Raw genomic sequence first — 26,342 nt, 5'->3', positions numbered from 1 at the left:
ATGCAATGTCAACTGCTTACTAGAGAGGTCCCTTCCTTGAGGTTTATTACGTGCTTTATTTCCTTTGATGGTGGTAAGCCCTCGGGTGCCTGAAAAACTTACTTAAACTTCTCTAAAACTCCATCCAGACAGATCAGATCTGTAGTCAGTTCTATATTTGATGTAGAAATCTAGTTGAGTTCAACCAATAATCCAACTCCCTCCTTTTGAAAAGCCCGCTTCAAAAACTTCAATGATACCAAACCTTTTTTTTTTCATTGAATGGTCCCTTTTAATCTTGATGGTTTGTCCTCCAATTTGTAACTTAAAACTTGCATATGCCAATTAACTTGTGTCATTCCAAAAGTAGCCAACCATTGCATACCAAATATCACGTCTGAACTACCTAACCCAAAAGGCAATAAATCCTCTACTATTGTTATGCCCTATAATTCCAACACCACACCACGACAAAGGCCTTCCCCTTTAATGGATTACCCTGATCCTAAGGCCAATCCATATGTGTTTGTCTTCATAATTGGAAACTTTTTCGTGATCACCAACTCTTTGGAAATAGAATTGTGGGTTGTTCTGGAATCAATAAGCACCATTACCTCCTAGTTGCCCACCGCCCTTCTTATTTTCATGGTTTTGGGAGCGATCAGCCCAGTTATTAAGTTCAAGGAAACCTCCTCTTCCTTTAGTCTCAGTGATCTCCAACTCCAATTCATCCTCTTGGTCTGGTTTAGCATCTTCCTCTGACCCTTTATCTTCTTCTTCGTTATACGTCACTAGAACTCGATTATTTTTTGTGTACAATGATGCCTTGGAGCCCATTTGTTATCACATCGATTGAAAATGCCCTTGCTTCTATTCTCTTGCATCTTAGAATGAGTCAGTCACCGATATTGCCCAATGGGTTTATGTCTAGAGCTAGAACTCCCTGCCCTTTTTCACTTCCTACCACTAGTAGTCTTTAAATACCCCAATCTTTCCTGAAAAACTAAATAAAGATTGGTTCTTGGACTCTATCTTGATAGTGAATCCATGGCTTTATTTAGGGTGTTAGGTTCGAAGAGTCGCAATTATTTCCTGATACTTCGCTTAAGACCACTCAAAAATTGGCTCAAAGCAACCACATCTAAAATTCCATCAAGGGGTTCAATGAATTTTTGACAATACTCTTCCACTGTGCCCTCCTATTGATACTCGAAGAATTGCTCATGTAATGACAATTTCCTTGTGCTTTCGAATTTGTTGAGAATGAGGAGCTTCATATCACCCCACAACACGATTGGTAGGTGCCAATTCTCCCACTGATACCACAGAAGGTGTTGCCCTCAAAATTGATGGCATTAGCTTAAAATTTTTCATCATTGTTGTATCGTTGAAGTTCAAAGTACTTGTCTATCCTCAACAGCCACCCATGTGGGATTAGTTCCGTCAAATTTTGACATTTCGAGTCACCAAAGTTTGAAATTTCTCCAATGTTCATATTTTGAACCCAATGCTTCCCTGTCCACGTCAGCATTAATTCAATTCTGTGGCTGAGAACAACTTGACCTGATTTTATTGGTGATCAAGGTGATTGGTGGCCAAAACTTTGGCTATCTTCCTTGTTGTTTCCGGTGGTGTCATCTTGATTCTTGAGGAGTTTCCCTATAGCATCCATGACTTCTTTGAATTGCCTCGACTCTTCCCGCACAGCGCCATTCTTGGTGTCAACTAATTCCTCTGATTGTGGCATGGTCTATGGTCATTCTTGCTCTCCCTTTCGTCCTTTTTTTGAGGGCATTTCCTTCTCCAAGATGGTATGCTCTAAACTCATTTTGATAGCCTAAAGCACGAACTCAGTTCTTGAAAGAATTTGATATAGGAATCTTATTGATATTATGACAAAATATGTTATAATTGTTCCAAGTTATTCGAGATGCTTGGGTATCTCCCTGAGTAAATTTACTCAAACAATTTCGCAAATGATCGATACTTATACAATTGACTTGTCAAAGTATTTATATGCTATGTTGTACAAGACTCTCCTACTGACTAACCACTAGAAACACTTACAATAGACAACTCATTTTTTTTTAAATGCCACATCAGCTAACAACTAATTTAGCACATTACTCAACTTTTGTTATTATTTTTGGGGTGCCTAGTGTAGGTGAGCATAATTGGAGGTCTATAATCATCCATGTCACTTATGATAAATCTATCTTCAAGACCTTTGAGAGTGCAAATGATGGACATGAAATCTAAATAGGTAATGAGAAAAGATCCAAGGTTAAAGGCAAGGGTACTATTGATCTCTTCTTCACTTCCAATAAGAAAGTTCTACTTACTAATGTTCTTTATGTACTAGACATGACTAAAAACCTTGTGAGTAGCGATGTACTTGGCAAACCAAGCATCAAAGCAGTATTTGAGTCCGGCAAGCTCATTTTAATGTAAACAACTTTTAAAAGCCTTAGTTCAATGTATTTGTATTTTGGGGAGAAATAGGCAAAAACACTATAAGAAGTCATGCTCCATCTAGAGTGAAAGTGCTCGATTGGCTACTGGCATAAGGAAAGTTTAGTGCTTATGAGAATTTACAACTTAGACAAACTTGAAAGACCGCAAAAAATTTAATCCAAAAAAAAATTGAAGGTAATTTGATTTGGGCAGATTAACCCAACCAACCCGACCAAACTATTGGAAGGGTTAATTTTTTTTTTCTTATTTGGATGGATTGCATGCTAGTTGTCCTCAACCCAATTAAGACATTAGACGGCTAAAAATGTCATGCTACCCGACCAACCCCCAATGAACAACTTGTTCAAAGAATTTGGTATGCAATGTTTTATGTTTCGTTCTTGCACTCAGTTGTTAGTTCTCACTGAAGATATAGGAGGACTTCAAAGTTGTGGTGTGCAGCAATTCTTGCTATTTTATGGGCAATACGGCTTCAAAGAAATAAAAGAATATTCAAAGATAAAGAAGAATCATGAGATAAGTTGTGGGAGATCAAATTCTTGGTCGTAACTTGGGTATCAAAAACCAAAGACTTTGAGGGATTATCTTTTCTAGATCTTGGTAGAGAAGGAAGTTTATTGTACTTGAGAATGGCTTAGCGTTGTACTAATTTGCTGTTTGTTTTTGCTTTTTATTCTTCGCTGTTTCATGAGATCAAATTTGATCTTTGTTCCTTTGTATTTATAATCTTATTAACACAAGGCTTGTTTTTATTTCAAAAAAAAAAACTGTGAACTGCTAAGAGGCTGATTATTTTTCAGCAGTGTTTCTTGTTTCCCCACTTTCCTATTTTGGTCTCAAAATATAATGCAGTGATAAACATGACAAATTTGTAATGTTATGCTACATACAGAATCTATGCAGAATAAAATGCAGTGTTAAACATGTCAAATTTCCACTCAAATTTTTTGCTGAAGTTGGAAAAATGTAAGATTTCAAAAACAACAGAATCAGAATCACTAGAATTTACAGGTTACTTAAGAATGGAAGCTAATGAAAATATATAACAAATTCAAAACTTTGTTCTTTAATACTGCCTTCCAAAACATGTTACTTGTAATCAAACATCTACATTCACAAACTTATTCTACCTTTAACTACCAAATTAACAACACCAGAACAGTAGAAGAGAAAATTTACACTGGTATTTCAATTTAATGACAAAGGAATACAAGCACCAGAAATTCGAGAGCCTCCACTGAGCAAGATACTCTCAACAAGATTATCGACACTAACAAACTCCTCACTTTCCTTTTATTCTCGCAATCCCCTGAAATCTCTCTAAAATTCCTTGCATAATCAAGTACAAAATTTAAGCATGTCATTAGAAAATAGAAAGAGATGATAACTTAGAAATAATTCTAACTAAGCAATGATGCCTGTCTCTGCTGATTTTTCGTGTGGCACCAGCATATTTGTAGAAGACAATAAGGTTTTCACTCTACTATCTATATTCAACCATCTTCTTACTAATGATGCTATAACACTCCATTACATGAAGCATTTCCTTTCACCATTCATCCAATGCAAATAAGGTATACAGCATCCCTCTTAGAGTTTCAGTAAGTTTAATCTACTGTTTCATTCCTTGTCACCATCTGAACAATCCGGGAATAATGATAAACTCAACTTTATGGCTTCTTACGTATTGACCCAACAGGCTATAATAACTGGACTCTGACCAGAAAGGAAAAGAATGGTTATGAGGTATCCAGAACTTCTCACAAGTTGGTAAAATGAAAAATGTTATATTTGTACCAATACCACATCCAACCCCAATATAAAATACACATGCAACCACTAACCTAAGAAAAACATCACAAATCTTTCCTTTTACTTTCGGTGCTTTGACTCATTTATATAATATTTGCATGTCAGTTCAAATGATCTGTTATGGCTATAACTGAGGACTACAGCCCCTCTCCCCTCCCACACACTCACAAGTCCAACCACTTCAACCTCTAGTGGCAATAAACAACTGAATTATAACAGAAAAATAAAAGGTACTTGTATTATGAAGAGACTATACCTTAAATCACAAGAGAAACCAATAAACATATTAAACAATGCACGATATGTCAATCCAACCTTCATGGAACAATAAAAATAAAGCCCTGCAAGAACAGAATTTAATACCAATTATTATCAACCTGAAGAACTAAATTTCTTATAGACAACCAAATTGAGAAAATGTAAGTCTCACATCTTTCACTATAAATTTGTCTAACAAACTCGATGGAGGCAGTAGCCATTCAGATAAATAGACCGAGCAAATTTGTTGATGTCTAACAGTGGCAGGATCATCTGCATGCACAGTTGCAGTCCACATTCATAGTCCATAATTAATAAACTACTTGCAATGTCCTTACAATGTCAACTAGGTTAGATGAGCATTACTATAATTTAAAGCATAGAAAATATTCTAAACCTGAAGCTCGTATGAGTATTCGGTGCGTGACAAAAGACTGCATGCACAAGGGGAAAAAAAGTCAAAGGTTCAACAAGTCAGTAAATCATATAAATGAGCATTGAATAATTTTCTCTCCTCCCTGTCTCTCTTTTTTTATTTATCTTACAAGGGTAAAATCTTACTCCACCAAACTTTCATCAGCAGAAGTTCCTAAAGTCAGGTGCTTTTCAGTAGAAGAATGTGGAAAAAAAAATTCCCAGGTCAAGTAGCACTTAAAAAGGTATATTTGTGATATAACAGTCCTCATACAACTAAATACATTCATGTTTAATGAGACCCACACAACAATATAGCAGAATATTAGCTCCCTGGAATCTCAGACTGTATCTCATGAAATATAGCAGCAAACAACTTGCATGGAACATTACCTGCCAGACAGAAGGCATGTACTCGCGATATGGTACTTTGTGAGTACTAGTAGTATCCGGAAAAGACTTTTTTCTGAAACATCATATTCGAGAAAATATTTCAAAAAGATGCCAATGCTAGAAGAACAGGATTGTTTACAACATATTACCCACAAATGACATTACTGTATGGTGTAACTTCTGCTTATCCAAAAGCATATGCCAGAAGAGGGGGGAATAATCATTGTTTTTTGTAAAGTAAATTTATTGTCGCTAGGCATCCAATGGTTAATAACCATCCGATTAATATAATCATTGATTGGACGATTGTGGGCTTAACGGGATTTATCCCCGAAAAGGGAAAAATCCGGTATGAATCATTATAACACAGCATTTAATACTTTAAATATATATATACACATACATATATTTAGAAAGTGTAGTGTTTTTGGGAAAAAAAAAATATGTTTGGAGTGTGATAAAAATGGTATTATATTGTTTTACATATAAAATTCTATTTACAAAAAAGTAGAATCATATAAATAATAAATAGATGTTTAATGTCATCACTCCACTTTAAAGATTTCTGCTGCAACCAAATATTATCAATCATAAATGGGGCAGGACTGAGCACCCCGGTTTGGAGGGATCACATCAATGACCACTGGACAGTAATCTGAAATAGCTCTTATCTCCAACGTTGTCTTACGAACAAGAATCTTTTTGCCCACCAATGAGAGATCAAAATTTGTCCAACCTACTACAGATTGGAAATTTTCTCAGATTTGACCTAGTGTATTGGTCATTAATCAATCTCAAATCTTTTAGAAATAATTCACTGATTAATCCATCAAAAACCCTCATACTCCTTGTAGCGGTACTACTGTTAAACTTGTCTGATGTGTTCCTCACATCAGCCAACTCATCGCAAAAGTGATCCCGCCCCCACTACACTAGAAGTATATGCACCAGAAAACCACCACTTCTCATCATCAACTTCAATTAAAATTGACACTGAATTTCCCCATATCTATGAGTCAACTACCTTTGTGTTTCTTGAATCCCAAACCACCACAATACCTCCTAACCTCCCAATGGATGGGAAATACAACCATTGTTTAAATATGAATTTCTAGATACTACCAATGAAATTTCTGTCAATGACCTCTCTTTTAGTCTCTTGTAAGACTACAATGTCGAGGCTAAGCTTACAAACCACCTCCTTAATAGTTCTTTTTTTTAAAAGAGCAAAGGTCACATGTACATGAGTGACCTCCTCCCAAATATATTGAGATCCCTCCCTTATGACGGAGGAAAACCGTGGTTACAAAACGCGAACATCACAAAAACGCACAAGTGATACAATTAGGAAAACAAAACAAAACAAAATTACAAGAAAAAAAATATTCCAATCTCTAAGTAAAGCAGAAAAAGGAATATCTTTAAAGCCCTTCATATTATGAAGCCAGAAAAAGGAATATTATGAAGCCAATACAGTGAGACGCCATAGAATTTGCCTTCCCTTGCCTCCGCTAATGCTGAACGTCATAATTTCCACCATCTGGGCTGGAATACTCCACTGAACACTGAATTCTTTCAGCAATTTATACCATAGTTGTAGTGCAAACTCACAATGTAAGAGCAAATGTTTGCTAGTCTCATTATTCTTTCTGCATAACACACACCAGCCGAGGGATAGCACTAAAAAGGTTTGTTCTTTTGCAAAACCTCATGTACAGTCACCTTATTCCACAATAATAACCATAAAAAAAAAAATTGACTTTGGGTAAAGCTGGTGATTTCCAAGCCCTTCATCATTTCCTCTCAATAAGTCAAAAGCAGATTTGCAAGAGAATATACCTGAGCTATCTCCTTTCCAAACTCGACAATCTTCTAGCAACCCATTGATCTTGCATTCTCCAATCTTTCTAACAACTGCATTAACTGTGAAAGTTCCCACCCATGTAGGTTTCTGTAAAAATTCAAGTTCCAGTCCACCTAATGATCGAAATTTGCTGCAAACCTCTATATCCAATTCCTCTACAAACCCTCCCAAAAAATGTTTTTGATCAATCTCTCCAATACCTTGATAGGCCGTTGCTCAAACACACTTATGTAAGGAAAAATAATAGAAAGGGGATTGTGTGATGTGTCGTGTCGCGTCGCTGGGGGAATTAGGTGCTGACTCATAGGAGAGAGAGTGTTTGAATTTGTTACTGCTTTTTGTAATAAAGAGGGTAGCGGGGTGAGAGACAGGGGGTTATGGTAATTTTGGTGGTTTGTTAGGAGAGACCACTCTCGAATCTCTGGAGGACCTTTTCTTTATTATTGTATTTGCTCTTTTACATTAATAGAAGTATATTCTTACAGGAGCTGCTATTAAGCTTCAGATTTATCTTTGTTCTTTCTTAATTGCAATATTGTGGCTGTTGGTTACTATTGTATTCATATCAAGTGGTATCAGAGCATTTTTTATTCCAGGGGGAGGAATGGCTCAGTGTAAGGTTGACACTCTTGAGGAGCAACTTGACGTAGTGCAAGAAGAATGGCACAAGGAATTAGAAGATTCTAGAGAAGGGTTATCCAAAGAGATTGCAGGAGGGAAGGAGGTTGTTCAACACTTACCAGGGCTTGAGCAGCAAGTTGAGGCGAATCAGCAAACACAAGGAGCAATGCAACAGACACTCAATTTTGTGGTCTCACAACTGGAGCAATTGGTCAACGGGACCCGGTCCAGTATCTCTAAAGAGCAATCCTTGAGGACAACTGACAAACCACAGGCATCTCCAGAGAAATCTCCGATGTCTATCAAGCAACCTTGCGCGACTCAGGGCCCAGCGGATGCGGTCGTGACCCACGATCAAAGCAAATTCGGCGTCGTGTCTCTGCCACCACCATCACAAGTGAGCACGACAACCGCTATGACTTCGGGGCCTTCAAGCGATTGGAATTTTCAACTTTCAGTGGGTTGGATGCAGATGGGCGGTTATTCTGAGTAGAGTGGTATTTCCAGCTCAATCCCATGACTGAAGAGGCAGTGGCAGTCAGAATGAAAGGGAAGGCTTTAGCCTGGTTTCAATACGCAGAGGACTCCCTCCGTTTTTGCTCTTGGACAGCGTTTAAGGCTGCTTTTCTAGTGCCATTCTGATCTCTCCATGAAGGGTCCCTCTGTGAGAAGTTTTTGAACATTTGCCAAGATACTATAGTGGAAGCTTATCAAGAATTGTTTGAATCGATGGTATCGCCGCTACATGGGCAATTGTCTCGGGAGGTGCTGGAGAGCACGTACATGAAGGGCCTCAAGCCTACTGTTCAAGCAGAGGTTTGGATTATGAAACTAGAGGGGTTAACGGAGAAGATGGAGGTAGCCCTCATGGTGGAAGATAGGAATCGGGTTCTGTAGTTGGGCTAGGCCGGATCAGGTACGAATACTTGGGCATCCCTCATACTAGCCCTAAGCTCTCTCCTAGCTGGTCCAGTTTTCCCAACCCTACTTCACCGAAACCAACTTCACCATCAACGGTATCGAAGTCTAGCGGAGCCGCAACAACAGGACCAATTGAGATTCCAGTGATTCGTCGTTCTGGGGGGTACTGCAGGTTACACCGTTGCGGAGCTTCAGGCAAGGAAGGATCGCGGGCAGTGTTTCCGATGTGACGACAAGTGGTATCATGGGCATCAGTGCAAGGATCACTCCTTGCAGGTGCCACAGAGGACCCCAATGATGACAATGAGAATTTTGAGACGTTGTCGCCAAACATAAAATTCCACTCAACCACAGTCGAGTCTGGCGTGCTCATGGGCACGGGGGGTTCAGTGACCACTGAGGGCATTTGTAAGGGACTACCGCTTTCCTTGTCAGGGACTATACAGTATCATACATGGGTTTATTGAGATACAAAAGTCGAATTTGTGTTCCGATACATACGAAAGATTCTGGATAAATCTCACACTACCCCATACTCTTTGTATCCAGATACCACGAAGATGTATCAGGATTTGAAAACTTTATATTGGTGGCCTGTGATAAAGAGGGATGTAACTGAGTATGTGGCTAAGTGTCTGACGTGTCAGCAGGTCAAGGCTAAACATCAGAGGCTAGCAGGGCTATTACAGCCCTGGATATCCCAGAATGAAAGTGGCGGAATTGCCCAAGACGATGGGTCAACACAATTTGGTGTGGGTTATTGTAGACTGATACACCAAATCAATTCATTTTCTACCAGTGAGGACGACTAATATAGTTGACCAACATGCAAATCTTTATGTGAGAGAGATAATACGTCTTCATGGGGCTCCGAGGTCGATCGTGTCAGATCGGGACCCCACATTTACCTCCAAGTTTTGGGGAAATCTGCAGAAAGCGATAGGTACACAGTTGAAGTTTAGTACAGCTTATCATCCTTAGACTGATGGTCAGTCTGAGAGAACTATCCAAATATTAGAGGACATGCTGAGAGCATGTGTACTAGACTTTGAAGGGTCCTGGAATAAATATTTGTCTCTGATAGAGTTTTCCCACAACAGCTATCAGGCAATTATTGGAGTGGCTTCTTATGAGATGTTGTATGGTAGGAAGTGTAGAACACCCATTCACTGGGATAAGATGGGTGAACGGAGAAACTTAGGTCCTAAAGCAATTCAGAGGACCAATGAAGCTATTGAGAAGATCAGAGCTCGGATGCTCGCATCGTAGAGTAGACAGAAAAGTTATGCAGATTCGAAGTGCAGGAACGTTGAGTTCCAAGTGGGAGACTACGTCTTCCTTAGAGTCTCACCATGGAAAGGTTTGAGGAGATTTGGGAAGAAGGGCAAGCTGAGTCGTAGGTTCACAGGACCGTTTGAGATCCTGGAGAAGATTGGTCTAGTGGCCTATAGATTGGCCTTACCTCCAGCATTGTCGGTCGTGCATAATGTATTTCATATTTCGATGCTGCAGAAGTATGTATCTGATGAGGCTTATGTACTAAGTTACGAAGATCTGGAGCTGCAGGCAAACTTATCCTTTGAGGAGCAGTCAATCAAGATATTAGACAGGAAGGACAAGCAACTGAGGAGTAAAACCATACATTTGGTTAAGATATTATGGAGGAACAGCAAGGTCGAGGAGGCGACCTAGGAATTGGAGTCAAATATGCGAGATCAGTATCTCGAGTTGTTCAGGTAAAATTTCGATGATGAAATTTTTATAAGGAGGGGATAATTGTAATGCCTCAATTTCACTAATAGGGCTTAGTGCCTTGATTAAGGGGCTGAAAGGCAATAATTGAGTTAATTATGTGCTTATGTGTTATGAGCATGTTATTATGTGAATTGTATTATGATATGATTATGCGTGCATGTTTAGGGGTATTAAATATGCATGTGGGCTCATTTCTTATTAGAATGACATTTTTATAATTTTGAACCGTTGAAGGTATAATTATAAATATGTGTGATTTATCATTGTGACCACATTATTATGTGGATATATTTGAGTTACCCGGCACAAGGAGATCCTAGGGAGCAAGTTAGCGGAAAAGCCACAACAGAATAAAATACCCGGCTCGGGGTGAGCTTAAAAGTATTTTAGTAATTTGGTAAATTACCGGAAATTATTGAGTAGCGGGAATTAATTGATGAATATTTGGTTTGATAAGCTTATTTGAGGTTAGCAAGAATTATGCCAAATGACAATTTTGTCCTTAGCAGTAACCTTTGAGGTTTAAGAGGGCTAGGGGCATTTTGGTCATTTCCCTTGCCCATGAGATAGCTTAGTCAGCTGACAAGGGAACCCCTAGAGTTTGCAAACACCACATAGCAGCCACACTCTCTCTCACACACATTCTCCCTACTTCTCTTGAAGCTCTTGGAGAATTTGTGATCTTTGGATGGGAAAAGCTTGGAATTGGAGGATTGAAGTTGGGTTTGGAGTAGAAGGCATTTTGGGAGTCGTGATTAATGAGGTATGCTGCCATTTCTTTGAGTTTTGTCCAAAGTTAGTGTTGTTGAATGTTCTTGAGTTTAAGGTGTGATTTTGAGTTTTGTGAGTGTTTATGATGAGTTGAGTATTGGGTTTTGTTGCCTAGGCCTAGTGATACGTTTTTGGGGTGAAAATTTTGTGAGAAACACTTGTGTTAGGTCGAATTTGGGGTCCAATTCTGCTGGAATCGTAGGTTTGGAGAATTGGGGAAGAACACTTGTGTTCTAGGCCGTTTTTGGATTTCTGGCGACCTAACGCAACCACGCTAGTGTCCCACAAAGAGTGGAATTGAAATTCTATCTGGGTCTCGAGTTGAGGGGCGCAACTGCGCCAATGCCCTTGAAAGCCCAATTTTTCTATGGGTGCGACTGCGCCAGATGCCCTGAAATGTTGAATTTTAAGGGCTAGGCCTGGGAGCTCGAGAATTCGATTTGGGAGCCTGCTTGGGGGCTCGAAGGACATTTTTAGCACCCTGTTAACTAGGAGCAATGGTTCTAAGAGTTAGAGTTCAGTTTGGAACTCGGGATCTAGGTTCACTTCCTGATGAACATATACGTGTTGTGACTAGGGTTTCCGCCAGGCTCGGGTCATGGATAGCGCTCAGGGTCATTTCTTTATTCGCACAAAGCTCGAGGTAAGAAAAATACACCCGATGCGTGAGATACATGATTAGAGCTTGGCCCAGCTGTTAAATGTAATATGATTAGGGCTTGGCCTAACTATTAAATGTAGATATAGTTAGAGCTCGGGCCCTTATGAATGAGCATGATTATAATTATGCATGTGAGTGTTTGATTAAGCACACTGGAATGTGTTGTATCTGTGTATGATGAATATATTATATGTATGCTAGTTCCTGATTGGAAAGCTCGGCTTATAAGTCGTGGTTGGCACTATGCGTGCTGAACGCAAGTCGCTGTGGCTAGGCCACCTTGGGAGTGTATTATGCACTTGACTGGCTCGGATGCCACTTGAATATATAGAAGTACGATACGCACTTGTGTGACCTTGTGTTCGCTTACTTGTTGTACAATGTGTTTGCTTGGTTTCAGATATTATTGTTAAGCATGGTGTTATATTCTGTTGATTATTTTAATCTGTTAAATATGTTTTCTTGCTGAGTCTTGGCCCACAGGTGTTATGTGGTGCAGGTAAGGGTAAGGAGAAACTTGGCCAGCCATAAGTTGGAGAGCGTTAGAGGCGGTGTGTATATATACAGTCTGCTCGACCATCACGGCCAAGATATCGCAGGATTGGACCCTATTTTGCCGCTTAGGTCAGCTTATTTTGTAATCCTGGAGTTGTAAACAATTTTTAAACTTATATTTTGGGATCTCATGTAAAGACTAAAGTTTTAATGGAAATGATTGTTCCTTTGACCAAGATTTTTAATACATGAACCATTAGTCACTTAATGACATGTTTTAGTCTAAATGACTCGTTTAGCGAGTCCAGCACCACGCTGTAACGGTCCCTGGTTTAGTAGGGCATTACAATTACTGTGTATTTGGTGCAAAGATTAAGTGTTTATAACCAATCTGCACTAAATGTATATATCAAGTGCATTGAAAATCAATAAATTTCACATAGGAAGCATCCAACGATAACATATTTACTTTTCGAGAACTAACCGTTGATTCTCATTGGCATATCTGTCCCCCAAGCTGATTGTTTTTGTAGCTATAACAAGCATAGGATGCATTCTAAGAAGCTTCCTCATCTCTTGAACAACAGTTTCTGAAACATTCTGAAGAGAAAGGCTTTTCCTGCAAACTAAGTTGTTAATATTTTCGTAGTAAGTCATCCTACTCATTTGTGATTATAAATACACCAAAAATGACCACACAAGACATGTTCTTCCAATAGACACCATAAAAATAATGTTGTTATCAACAGTTTAATATCAGGAGAGACATTAACTTGTAACTTCTTTTGTTTATTAGAGAGGGAGGATAAAAAAAGGATAGAAATGCTTGGAAACTGTGAGAAATTTACAGTGAAACCCTAAGTAGTTGGTTTTGTAGCTCTTAAATACCCATATAAAATTTTTAGCAAAAGTACTTAAGTAGTGGATTTTGTTGCACAGTAGGTCCCTGGCATTAAGTTTGACTATGACCTATGTGGGAGACACGTGGCTGACTCTAATTGATCAAAAATAAATAATAAGCTAAATACTAAAAAAATCTAAAAATAAAATAATGGAATAAGTATTTAAAATCATAATTAAAACCCAAAAAATTTCAAAAATTCCAAATTCAATTTAAAAATTATACACCTTTATCAGACAAAAAAAATCTAACTCAGAATAAAATGTTATTTTGTATTTTAGTTAATTTTAAATTAATTTTGAGTTTATTTAAGGCTAAATCAGAAAAACAAAAATCTAAGAAACTTCAAAATTTAAATAATACAAAAATTATTTTTAATGATGAACATTTTAAAATTATAATAATTTTTTTTAATTGGTTTAAGCTTATTTAGATTTTTAATGTAATTAATAAATTTAAAATAATTTTGACCAATTAGATGCCGCCACGTGTATCCCAAATAAATCTCAGTCAAACTTAATAGCAAATTTAACATCAGGGTCCTACAGCGCAACAAAATCTAGTACTTATGTATTATTATGGTCAAAATTTTCACATGCGTATTTAAGTGCTACAAAACTAAAAATATTACGAGTGCTGCAAAACCAACTACATGGGGAATTTTGCCACAAATTCCTGTTGTAAATAATCTAGAGTTTACAGCACTTTCTATAAAGATAACCTCAACAAACTTGACAACGTAATCAGAATTTCATCCTTTCAACTAAGAATTAGAGATTAAAAACTTCAATTTAAAGTTGAAAACAATCAGCTAAGATAACAGAAAACACAGAAAAACAAAGTCAAACATTTAGATACCAGATCATATCTAAATTCAGATAATTAAAGCAAACTCAAGTACATTTTATTTTCTAGCACTCCCAAAAAAATATGGATCATGCCAACTTGTTTGTAAGATCTTCAAAACTTTGTCTCCATAATCATTTACTTTGGATTCTGATGCACGCTTTCCAGTTGGAACATAGATTTAGATGAAAAAACACCTTCTTTACTATCTTCTCTTTAATGAAATGACTATCAACCTCCACATACTTGGCTGTCATAATGTATGGATTACAATCCATAAGAGATGCCAATTACAACCCAATATACTAGTCTCCTATCAATGACGTACTTTCTTTGTGATATAGAGATTCCATTATCTGTTTGGACATCTCTATACCTAAAAAGTATTCAAGTTGGAAAACATCATTATCTTTTCATTGTAAAACAGAGATTCACTTGTTTGTTTAGGCTATCTCTATCCCGAAAAAGTATTGGACTTACATATATAAGTCAGACTACAAGAGGGGTGGTTGGAATAGAGGGTACAATCAATTTGACCTTGAATAAACCACTGTTTCTTTAATGACCTTGCGACCTTCTCAAACCATGCCAGGATTGCTTCAAATCATCACAGATTTCTTTAAATTTCTGATACAAACTTAAAATTAAGAAGCAAGTAAATGGAAATTTTTGGGTGAAATAGTGTATTGGAGTCTGTTTTCTAGCTAACAAGAAAGAAGAATAAAACTGTAGGAAATAATGTTTTATTATTATTATATGGTATCCCTTTAGAATAGGAAACCAAGTTGTATAAAATATTTAGTTTCTATATTTAGCTAATTATAGGCTGATTTATTTCTTACTAGAATTTTTGTAATTATGTTAGGATATTTTGTATTCATTACCAAAAATACTTATTCTCCATACGGTGCCTATTTAAAGGCATAGCTCTAATTCAATAAAATATAAGTCTAATTTCTACTTCTACATGGTATCAGTGCCATCTCTCTAAACCTAAAAATTTCGAAAAAAAAATTCAGCCTTCTTTTCCTCATGGCCTCTCTACTTGATGCTACCCTTCCAAAACAAACCGCCCCCACTATTTCCATCACCTCTGATGATACTTCAGTCGATTCTTCTATCATCAAAGCTCCCTCCGATGCCTCTCCCACATCATTTGATCATCAAAACTCCCTCCAAATCACTATCCATAAACTGAATGGCCAGAATTTTCTGCAATGGTCCCAATCTGTGAAGATGTATCTCCGTGATCATGGTCGCTAGGGGTATCTCACTGGTGCTATCGCTACTCCTGCTGTTACCGATCCTTCCTATGCCAAATGGGAATTTGAAAACTCCCTCATCATGGCTTGGCTCATCAATTCTATGGAGGTTGATATTGGTAAGACCTATTTATTACTTTCTTTTGCTTGTGAGGTGTGGGAATCAGTTCAGGAGGCCTTCTCGGATTTGGACAATTCGGCTCAAGTCTTTGAACACAAATCAAGGCTTCGGGACCAGCGACAAAATTCCCTTACTGTAACTCAATATTATGCTATCCTTTATAATCTTTGGAAGAGATAGACACTTTTTATGTTCCTAAATGAAAATATTCTGTCGATGCTTCTTTTTATAAAAAAAATGCTTGATCGAGAGACTTTTTGATTTTCTCCATGGCCTGAATCGAGACCTTGATGAGGCGCATGGTCATCTCTTGGGAAAAAATCCTCTTCCCACCATCCAAGAGGCTTTTGCTGAGGTTCGAAGGGAGGAGAGCAGGAAAAGAGTCATGATGGGACCTCCAATTGCTGCTGAAAATGACCAATCTGCTCTTGCTGCCCGACGCTCTAATGATGGTGATGACCCTCGTGGGAATCGTCGTGCATGCCCCTGGTGTTCTCACTGCAATAAGGTTGGTCATACCAAGGAGAAGTGTTGGGTCATTCATGGTAAACCTGCTGATTGGAAGCCTCGTTCCTCAACTCGTTCCAATTCCGACAGCCAAGCCTTGTCTGCTGCACCACCCGAGCCCTTTCCATTTACTCCAGCTCAGATTACTCTACTCCATCCGCTTTGGAACACTGCTTCCACATCTGATCCTTCATCCTCCTCCAATCCAGGTACTTCTGCTACCTTCAATGTTCAAAATTCTGCTTGGATTGTGGATTTAGGGGCCTCGAATCACATGACTGGTGAGTCCAATCAATTCACCACTTACACACCTTGCCCAGGTACTCAAAAAATTAAAATTGTTGATGGTTCCCTCTCTTCTGTGGTCGGTAAATGGTCCATTCAGTTATCACCTTCTATTGTCCTCCGTGATGTTCTTCATGTTCCCAACTTATCTTGTAATCTTCTTTCTGTCAAAAAAATTACCCATGATCAGCAGTGTTTCGCCTCTTTCTCACCACTTCACTGTACTTTTCAAGATATGTCCTCGAGGAAGACGATTGAGAATGCGAAGGCATGTAGTGGGATGTATTACTTTGATCCATTTCCTCCTCCTCAAGTGAATAAAGCTTAAAGCGTCTGTTTCTGGTTGTATTTCTTCTAGTGACAATGATATTATATGGTGGCATTATAAGCTAGGCCACCCTAGTTTTTCATATTTAAAATATTTATTTCCTAAGTTATTTTGAAATAAAAACTTGAGCTTATTTAAATGTGAAATTTGTCAATTTGCTAAGCATACATGTGTTGTTTTTCGTCCTATACCCTACAAATCAACACAACCTTTTACTCTTATTCATAGTGATATATGGGAACCTTCTAGAATAACAAATACTATAAATATAAGATGGTTTATCACTTTTATTGATGATCACACACGTTGTTGGGTGTTTCTCCTTAAAAATAAATCTGATGTTGCCATGACATTTAAAAAATTTCACTCCATGATTAAAACCCAATTCAATGCAAATCTTCAGGTCTTACACACAGATAATGAAATTGAATATTTTAACTCAATCTTGGGTGATTACCTTCTCTCTCATGGCATAGATCACAAAAGCTCATGTGCAGGCACACCCCAACAAAATGGGATTGTTGAACACAAAAATAGGCATTTATTGGAAATTGCTAGGGCCCTCATGTTTACAAATTCTGTCCCAAAACAATTCTGGGGCGAGGCTATCCTTACCGCTGTCTATTTCATCAATAGAATGCCATTTCGAGTGTTAACATATCACACTCCACTCTCTATGCTTCTTAAAACATATCCACATACACCACTTGTTTCTACTTTTCCCTTAAAAACGTTTGGATGTATCTCTTATGTTCATGTCCTTGGTCTAAATCATTCTAAGTTTGATCCCCAAGCCCTCAGGTGCGTTTTTTGGGCTACTCTGCTACAAAAAAAAGGTACAAGTGTTACCATCCCTTTACTCGTCGTATGTACGTCTCCTTAGACGTTACATTCAATGAAGAGCAACCATTTTATCCCAACTTTTCACTTCCGGGGGGACAGCGACTGACGTTTCTAGTTGGGATACGTGTCTGCCTAAGGCTACTCTTGAAATTACTATTCCTGAAATTTCATAATTTACAAGCTCTTCTGAGCAACAATCTCAACCGCCCAAAACTAAGGAACTCTTAGTTTATTCTCCACACTATAAAGCTTTTCTAGCAAAAGTCGAGCAAGTGGTGGTTCCCAAGAATATTAATGTGGCTCTCTCACAGAAGGAATGGAAGAAGGCAATGTATGCAGAAATTGAGGCACTGGAAGTCAACACTACATGGACAATAATCAATAAGCCTAGAAATAAACATGTGGTGGGCAGTAAGTGGGTTTTTACAGTTAAACACAAGGTTGATGGAACAATAGACCGATACAAAGCAAGACGAGTTGCAAAAGGGTTCACTTAGACATATGGTGTAGCCTATAATGAGACATTTGCTCCTATCGCCAAATTAAACACAGTCCTGATTCTCCTATCAATTGCTGCCAATCTTGATTGGCCCTTACAGAAACTAGACATAAAAAATGCTTTCCTTAATAGACATTTGGAACAGAGAGCATCTTTCATCTGAAAAAATCTCTCTATGGCCTAAAGCAATCCCCAAGGGTGTGGTTTGAAAAATTTAATCAGGTGATAAGAAAGCATGGATATAAACAGGCTCAGCCGGATCACACCTTGTTCTTCAAACACTCACAAGAAGGTAAGGTTGCTATCCTCATCATCTATGTTGATGACATGATAATAACAGGCGATGATTGTAACGAACAAGAAAGACTGAAAGGTGCGCTAGCCCAAGAGTTTGAAGTTAAAGATCTTGGACTGATGAAGTACTTTCTCGGAATGGAGATTGCAAGAACGAAACAAGGTATTTTAGTATCTCAGAGAAAATATATTTTGAATCTTCTCAAAGAAACTGGAATGAGTGGCTGTAAACCAGTGGCGACATCGATTGAACCGAAAGGCAAGTACAAACAGGTGACAAAAGAAAACACAGTTGACAAAGGGATGTATCAACGATTCGTAGGCAAAATGATCTATCTATCTCACACGAGACCTGACATTGCATTTGTTGTGAACTTAGTCAGTCAATATATGCAATCCTTTAGAAGAACACTTGGAAGTTGTGTACAGAATCTTGCGCTATTTGAAGAAAACACTAGGAACTAGATTATTGTTCAAGAAGAATGAAGAAAGAGGTGTTGAGGCTTTCACAGATGCAGATTGGGCAAGATCAATTAAGGATAGAAGGTCAATGACTGGGAATTGTACTAAAGTTTGGGGGTACTTAGTAACTTGGAGAAGTAAGAAGCAACCGGTAGTAGCTCGAAGTAGTGCCGAAGTAGAACTTAGAGCTCTCGCTAAGGGAGTATGTGAACTGATCTGGATCAAGCGCATACTTGAAGAGTTAAAACTCCAAAGAACTGAGCCTCTCAAGCTGTATAGTGACAGCAAATCAACAATCGGCATAGCACATAATCCAGTTCATCACGACAGAACCAAGCATGTAGAAGTGGACAGACACTTCATTAAAGAAAAAATTGATGGAAGGGAATTATGTGTTATTTACATTCCTAGCAAGCAGCAAAAGGCAGATATACTGACTAAGGGTTTATCTAAAGAAAATTTTAATGAGTTAGTTTGCAAGCTTGGCATGTAGAATCTCTATGCACCAGCTTGAGATAGGGTGTAGGAAATAATATTTTATTATTATTATTATCCGGTATCCCTTTTAGAATGGGAAGGGAAACCAAACCAAGCTGTATAAAATAGCTAATTATAGGCTGATTTATTTCTTACTAGAATTTCTGTAATTATGTTAGGGTATTTTGTATTCATTACCAAAACCCATCATTCTCTGTACAGTGCCTATTTAAAGGCATAGCTCTTATTCAAAAAAATATAGAAGTCTAATTTCCACAAAAACTATGGGGAGGAATAGCCAATAATGGTACTGTGATTTATAAGGATTTTTGTGTAGAAACCAGCTTTCGAACAACCTAGGATTTTCCTTATAATTCCCACAGTTTCAGATTAATACAGTAACATTCTCTCTATTTCATTCAGTGCTCTTATCATGATTATACCTACCTCTTTCTTTTAGCCAACATAAACATAATTAGTTTGTTTGAACTTCATACGAATTTATTCTCCCACCCCACATACACAGTCCAAAATTTTCTTGAGAATTATCCTGATAAATATGAATGGTAAAAAAAATCCTTGGCATGAAAGATAATTATAAAAGGCATATTGATAGAGAAGTCTATCAAAGACAAATTCTGGAATTCCTCTCTTATTGTAGAGAAAGAAACACACAAAGAACTTAGGTTCCAAGCTTTCGAGAGGCTTGGTCTCTCCCAATAGAGCTAGGCTCTCCAAAACAAAAAAAATTAGATACCCTTGCTGATAAGAATCTCCTATCTATATCCTAGAGGTTAGTTATGGCTGATAAGACAAATATTAGAATAATTCTTCTCTAACTTAATAATTCCCTACTTGCCAAACCCGAATATACACTTACATTCCTACTAACCAGGCTAACAATACAATCCTCAAAGAGTCACACGTGATAATTCATTAAATTTAGAGTAAAGAAAGAAATTAATGAACTTATCCTCTACCATTTCAACTCAACACATAGTTACAACTACCTGTGTGTACTTGATTGAGTAAATGATGAAGCACGTTCAACCCAATGAAAAGCTCCAATACTGCTGAAAGGAGTAGATTAACCCATTTATTATTAATATTTACCTATAAATAACTTTTTTTTATTATATAGAAAAAAGGTTTAGATGAAATGAGAGTACAAAAATTATAACAAATTATATGACTACCTCAGCTTCTATGTAAATCATAAAAGATAAATCTTTAAAATCTTTAGTATCAAACACTCATAAAACCAATACTTGACTTTATCCAGTAAAAAATAAAACATCCTCTAAATCTTCAAAAACACTATCATTTCTTTCCAGCTTCCAGGTGCTTTATTAATTTGAACTGAGACATATGCAACCCTTTGTATTATAAAAAATTGTTAATGATTCTTATCCGAAATAAAGTCAAATTGATCTACAACTATAGAAGTAAAATATCTTCCTAGAGCAAAAATTTGGTGCAAGACTAGAAAAGTAAAATATACCACATTCCAAAACAAACCTGTCAATCATTAGCAAATAGACACTAGACTGTTGAGCTGCTTCAACCTGTTTAAGCTGATAATGCAATGTCTGCAATTCAAAAAGAGAAGATAACATTGAAAAAAAATCCACAAGTTAATCCCAACAGATTGGATAAAATCTAGAATGAAATCTGTGTTGATATCAAAGAACAAATTACAAAGGTTCCAAGCTCTTCAAGACACTTGGTATCTCCACAAAAAAGTTTAACTCTTTCCACAATCACAATAATCACATCCTTCAGAGAAAAGCTGCTTAATGCTTATATATACACACTCAGCCCATTGACTCAAGACTAAGCCATTAACTACCCAACTAATTCTTTATAACAACTCAGGGCGCCAACGGACAATTAAAATAAAACATAATGACAGTTGAGCCAAAAAAATTACTTAGCTAATTATTTCTTGGCTGATGCCTAGAGTAAGTCACCCTATTAGATGGCCTAACATTACCGGGCCCAAACATTCACCTTGTCCTCAATGTGAAAATCTGAAAACTGACTGTTGATCATATTGTAGTCTTCCCAAGTTGATTCAAAATCTGGTAGGGCTTTCCACTTTATAAGTACTTCAATGTCCCCTGGATTCCTGCCTGGTTATTGTCTGATTTCCTTTAATTCTTCTGGTTCCATTATCATTTCCAAGTCTGGAGATAGTTGTGCCAGTAGCACCGGTAAGGATATGTTTCTTCCATGAGTCCACTTTAGTTAAGATACATGAAATACGGGGTGAATGGATTCAGTAGCTGGTAGTTCCAAATGGTAGGCTACCTTTCATATCCTTGCTATGATCTTAAAAAGGTCCATTTAATGGCTGAATGGGTTGGTGTGATGTACGAGTACTCTGCCCATGCTAACCATCGATGCCACTGTCAAGGCTAATCTGAAATGAAGAACCTCAAATAAGTCTCCAAGCTTCAATTCACCACTTCTGTTTGGCCATCTGCTTCAGGGTTGTAGGCTATGCTTCTCTTTAGTGTAGTATCCTGGAGTTTGAATAATTCACTCCAAAAATGGCTCAGAAATATTCTATCCCGATCTGAAATATTCAATTGGTGAATGCCATGGAGTCGACCTACTTCCCAAACAAAAGTTGCAGCCACTATAGCAGCAGTAAAAGGATGTTTTAAGGCAGTGAAATGGGCATACTTGCTCAATTTGTCAACCACAACAAAAATGATGTCCTTCCCTTATGATCTAAGTAATCCTTCTATGAAATCCATAGAAATTTCATCCCAAACTTGAGCTGGAAGAACTATTAGCTGCAATATTCCGGCTGAAGTTGTAGCTGCATGTTTGTTTTGCTGGAAAATGATGCTCTGTCTCACAAACTGAATAACATCCTTCCTTATACACACCCAAAACAGTTCAATTTTCAGCCTTTGGTACATTTTGGTTTCGCTGGAATGTCCAGCCATAGGAATAGTATGAAATTGCCAATAGCTCGTTAATAAGCTTCGAATCCTTCTGAATGGTTAACCTACCTTTGTAGTGCAATACCCCATATTCTACAGAAAAAGCATGAGGCTCATGCTCCTTAGTGATAAAATCCTCCCTAATTTTCTTAAGAAATTTATCTTCTTCTAGTTCCTCTCTAACCACTCCCAATGATGTCACTAAGGCAAGTTCATGGTAGTACATCCAGATTGTCCAATTTGCACGATAAAGCATTTGCTACTCAATTGCTAGCTCCACTTCAATACTAAATTTCAAATTTAAAACCCATTAAATTAGCAATCCATTTTTTATAGTCTCCTACAACCACTCTGCTCCATTAAAAACTTCAAACTTTGTTGATCTGTCTGTCCTTATAATGAATTTCCTCCCAACTAAGAATGGTCTCCATTTTAGGACAGCAAATAGTATAGCCATAAGTTCTTTTAAGTAGATGAACTTTAGCTTTGCTCTTGAACCTAAGGTGTGGCTGTAAAAAGCTATTAGTCGTGAGACTTGCAATAGTACAATGCCAAGTTCATAACCAGATGCATTTGTCTTTGTCTCTATGATGAAGGGCCAAGTGAAATCGGGCACCAAAACAAGTATAGTTGCCATGGCGCGTGTTTAAGCTTCCGAAAAGCCTCTTCTGCTAACTGATTCCAACCAAAACTATCCTTTTTGAACTCTTCTGTTAGAGGCCAGACAATCCAAAAATAACCAGTCACTAACTTTCGATATCACCCTGTAAAACCCAGTAATCCTCTAAACTCTTATATTATTGGGTATGGGCCAATTAACCATAGCCTCAACCTTACTAGAATCTGCCGCCACTCCCTTTCCTAATATGATATGGCCAAGATAAGCTACTTGTGTCTATCCAAATTCGCATTTCGTCAAATTAACATAGAGCTGATTCTTTCTAAGGAGGTGCAGGATGGTTCTCATCTGAGCTGTAGATGAGTGTGTCATAAAAAAAACCAGTAAAAGTTTCCTCAAATGTGATACTAGCCTCATGCTATAACGTATAAACCAGCAAAAACTTCCTCAAATGTGGTACTAGCCTCATTCTATAAAGTATAAACCAGCAAAAACTTCCTCAAATGTGGTACTAGCCTCATGCTTTGAATGCTAACTTTCCTATTCTTCATATACTTCAAACTTCTGACAACATCAATATCAATGACAAAGGCAAGAAACTTCTTTGGAAGGTTAAAGCATTGGCTACATTGAGGCTTTATGGCTTGAAAAAAATAAAAGATTTTTTTTAAGACGTTGAGGATAATGGGAAAACTTGTGGGATAAAATAAGACATTCAATAGTTCTGTAGTTATATAATGCTAAAAAATTTAGAAGGGTTCCAATCTCTGATTAAATCAGGGATTTGGCACCATTCTACGTGATCTTATTAGTTTTTAATTCTCTTTGTTTCTATTTTTGTGGTGATTGTTTTCCCTCACCACACTCTTGTATTATTATCTCTTCAATACAAGTCCATTTTTTTTCTTTTTTTTTAACAAAAATATGTCTTCTTCGTGCATAAATTCAAAGTCTCCATAAAATATAATATATAAATAAAAAACATACATTTCAGAAAAGTACTATATTATAGGAATCTTGATAAGAAGGTCTAAAAATTTTTACTCAACATTGGCCTTAAATGCAAACTTCAAACAGAAATAATGTAGTTAAAGCACAGTTAGTGCATGGCTTCTAAATATAATTTCGATGTAATTTGAAATGACAGATCAGCTTTCCAACAACCTAGCAATTCTGGGGTGTTACTAAAACCATTACATCATAAGCATGTAAGCCTTGGAAAGCATATACGTTATCCAGGCAGCATGTGCTCTGACTACTCATTCCTACATCCGGTAAAAGGAAACTAGATCAATATGGATCTGGATCTGGCTTAACGATTAATTTCCTATTCTCTACACTCTACACTACAAATTGAAGGTACAATCCTTCAACAAATGAACCATCATTTCCTTTCAATACTGCTTATAAAGCAAAATATGTTCTTACCTTAAGAGAGGCAAGAAACTCAAAGCTATCACAACAGCGGACATACAAGAACCGTTTCATGCATAGAGCATATAGTTCCTCATCATAATCTACATGAGGTTTCCTTCTTTCATCACACTTTTGTGTATCAAGATGATCCCGCTCGACATTTGTCTTAACCAGCAATCCTAATAGAAATTTGGATCAATTTTAACACACAATCATTCAAAAGCTGAAGCTTCTAGAGAATAAAGATATGTAAAAAGGATGATATATTTTTAATTGCATCAAATCGGATAACTTTATGTGGCAAACATAACATAACTAAAATGCCAAACTTAATACAGATTTATTCAACGAAGCATTGAAGTTGTTCAAACTAAACATCTAAGTTTAAATCTATGGTGAGTCTTACAAGAGCATATAAAAAAATAGAGAGAAATATCCACAGGTTGCTTCAGCAATGCCAAGAATTGCTAACCAATCAAGAAAATTACTGTTCTGCAATCGGACACTAACACACAGACATGTCGATGAATAAAGAAGTATTACCATTAGCTTCCTTAATTCGATGCTTAAGCATTGTCGAAAGGCATAAGATGTCGAAACGACAATCGAGGTCAATGAACACGACCAGCCGCCCCAACCCTCCATAGTTAACACCATTCCAGTCCTTGGGAAGAATGCAACCAATAGCAGCCTAAATGTAACAAAATTAATCATTCTCAAAAATCTCACAAACCCTAAACTTGTTCAACGACTGAAAGGGAAGAGAAATGGTTGGTTATACGAAAGAAAAAGTCGGAAAACATAGAAATTTGGACCTGAATTAAGATGAGAGTTTTGGCAGAAGAAGAGGGTCCGACGAGCTCTACCACATTGCCAACGCGTAGAGGAACGCGATGAAGCGGCGGAAGAAGCAAAAAGGGACGTTCGATTGAAAAGCGAGCGAGCATATCCCCTGCGCTCTCGTCTCCATCGATCCATCTTCTCACCTCCATCTCCGATAAATGGAAAATGCACGGAAAACGATTTTGGCGGGAAGGAATTACTAAATTCTTTTCTCAAAAGAAAAAAAAACATGGGTTTATAACATTTTGAAGAAGAGATTTGTCGATTACCTTTTTCTACCCTTTATTTTCACATATTATTATTTTTTTACCAATGTTTTTTTAAAATAGATTAAATAGATTACTAAATCAAATTTTGTAAAAAAAAAATTGAACTAAAATCACAAATAATTTTATAAAAAAAATCACAAATAACCAAATTAATAATTTTAAATAAAAGTATAATTATTCTACCTAAAAATTGTGTTATTATATTCATTTTTTTCTTCATTTAAATAAGATTTATGGATCTATTTGAATTATTTTACAAAATACAAAATCTAAAAAATAATTTATTAAAACATAGTCCAAACAAATTCTAAAAAAATCTAAACCCAAAAAAAACACAAAGAGAAAGAAAATCAGTTGAAAAATATAAGGGAAGAAATTTGTGTATTTATATATTTTATTATTTTACCTATATTATTAATTTTATTTTGTTTTGAATGAAAGTTATAATAGTAAACTTTTACTTTCTCACTTTTATCTTTTCCATTCACTTTTTTTCTATTTTAGTAGAAAAAAAAATTTGGTGGGACTCGCTTATATTGTTGGCTTCATTTTTTCTTTCTTTCTCCCTTGCCAAACAACCTCAAATTTTGCTTTCTATCTACTTTTTCTTTTGTAAATTTTATTTGTTATGGTATTGGACATCATTGATAAAAGATTATTGCTAAGGAACATTTGTGTCAGTGGCACCTATACATGACAAGCACTGATATATGGCACCAGCCAACACACTTTCCATTAACATATATTATACTTGAAATTTCTGTGTTTTAAGGTATTACCAATTGTTTAAATTAATTTTTTACTCTAAGTAAATGATTAATGTACAATCTGATCCATCATAAATAAGTTGATTGATCATATTGTTCATGGAGTACCAAATGTTAAAAACGTAAAAGTACCAAAAATTAAAGTAGAAATTACATCATTTATGGCTTTTTTTTAAATATTTACAAAAATATGAGAGTTTTAAAAAAATATATATTTTATGTTTTTTTTC

The 26,342-nt window shown here is 36.8% G+C and overlaps 1 protein-coding gene across 1 annotated transcript; it reads right to left on the bottom strand.

Moving 5' to 3' along the window:
* Positions 1 to 3,470: 3,470 nt before the first annotated feature.
* LOC133782317 (DNA repair protein XRCC2 homolog) lies at positions 3,471 to 25,280 on the bottom strand. The gene is made up of 11 exons (XM_062221575.1): positions 25,049 to 25,280; positions 24,777 to 24,924; positions 24,246 to 24,412; positions 20,763 to 20,833; positions 20,255 to 20,317; positions 12,904 to 13,038; positions 5,332 to 5,404; positions 4,922 to 4,958; positions 4,697 to 4,797; positions 4,523 to 4,607; positions 3,471 to 4,170 (listed from the first exon to the last, which is right to left on the bottom strand). Exons 1-10 carry the CDS (start codon positions 25,223 to 25,225, stop codon positions 4,584 to 4,586), a joined length of 996 nt encoding a protein of 331 aa, XP_062077559.1. The 5' UTR covers positions 25,226 to 25,280; the 3' UTR covers positions 3,471 to 4,170; positions 4,523 to 4,583.
* Positions 25,281 to 26,342: the final 1,062 nt, after the last annotated feature.

This window comes from Humulus lupulus, chromosome 6 (assembly GCF_963169125.1).
Source record: "Humulus lupulus chromosome 6, drHumLupu1.1, whole genome shotgun sequence".
NCBI lineage: Eukaryota > Viridiplantae > Streptophyta > Magnoliopsida > Rosales > Cannabaceae > Humulus > Humulus lupulus.
This window is presented reverse-complemented; position numbering and strand designations above follow the sequence as displayed.

Bases quoted from the DNA above. Each gene is read 5' to 3' on its own strand.
- LOC133782317 (XM_062221575.1), bottom strand. From the start codon at position 25,225: ATGGAGGTGAGAAGATGGATCGATGGAGACGAGAGCGCAGGGGATATG. The intron at 20,318-20,762 runs GTTTGTTTTGGA...TACTCCTTTCAG, and splicing joins TATTTGCTAATGATTGACAG to CAGTATTGGAGCTTTTCATT. The intron at 13,039-20,254 runs GTAGTTGTAACT...CTTAGTTTGCAG, and splicing joins ACTCAATCAAGTACACACAG to GAAAAGCCTTTCTCTTCAGA.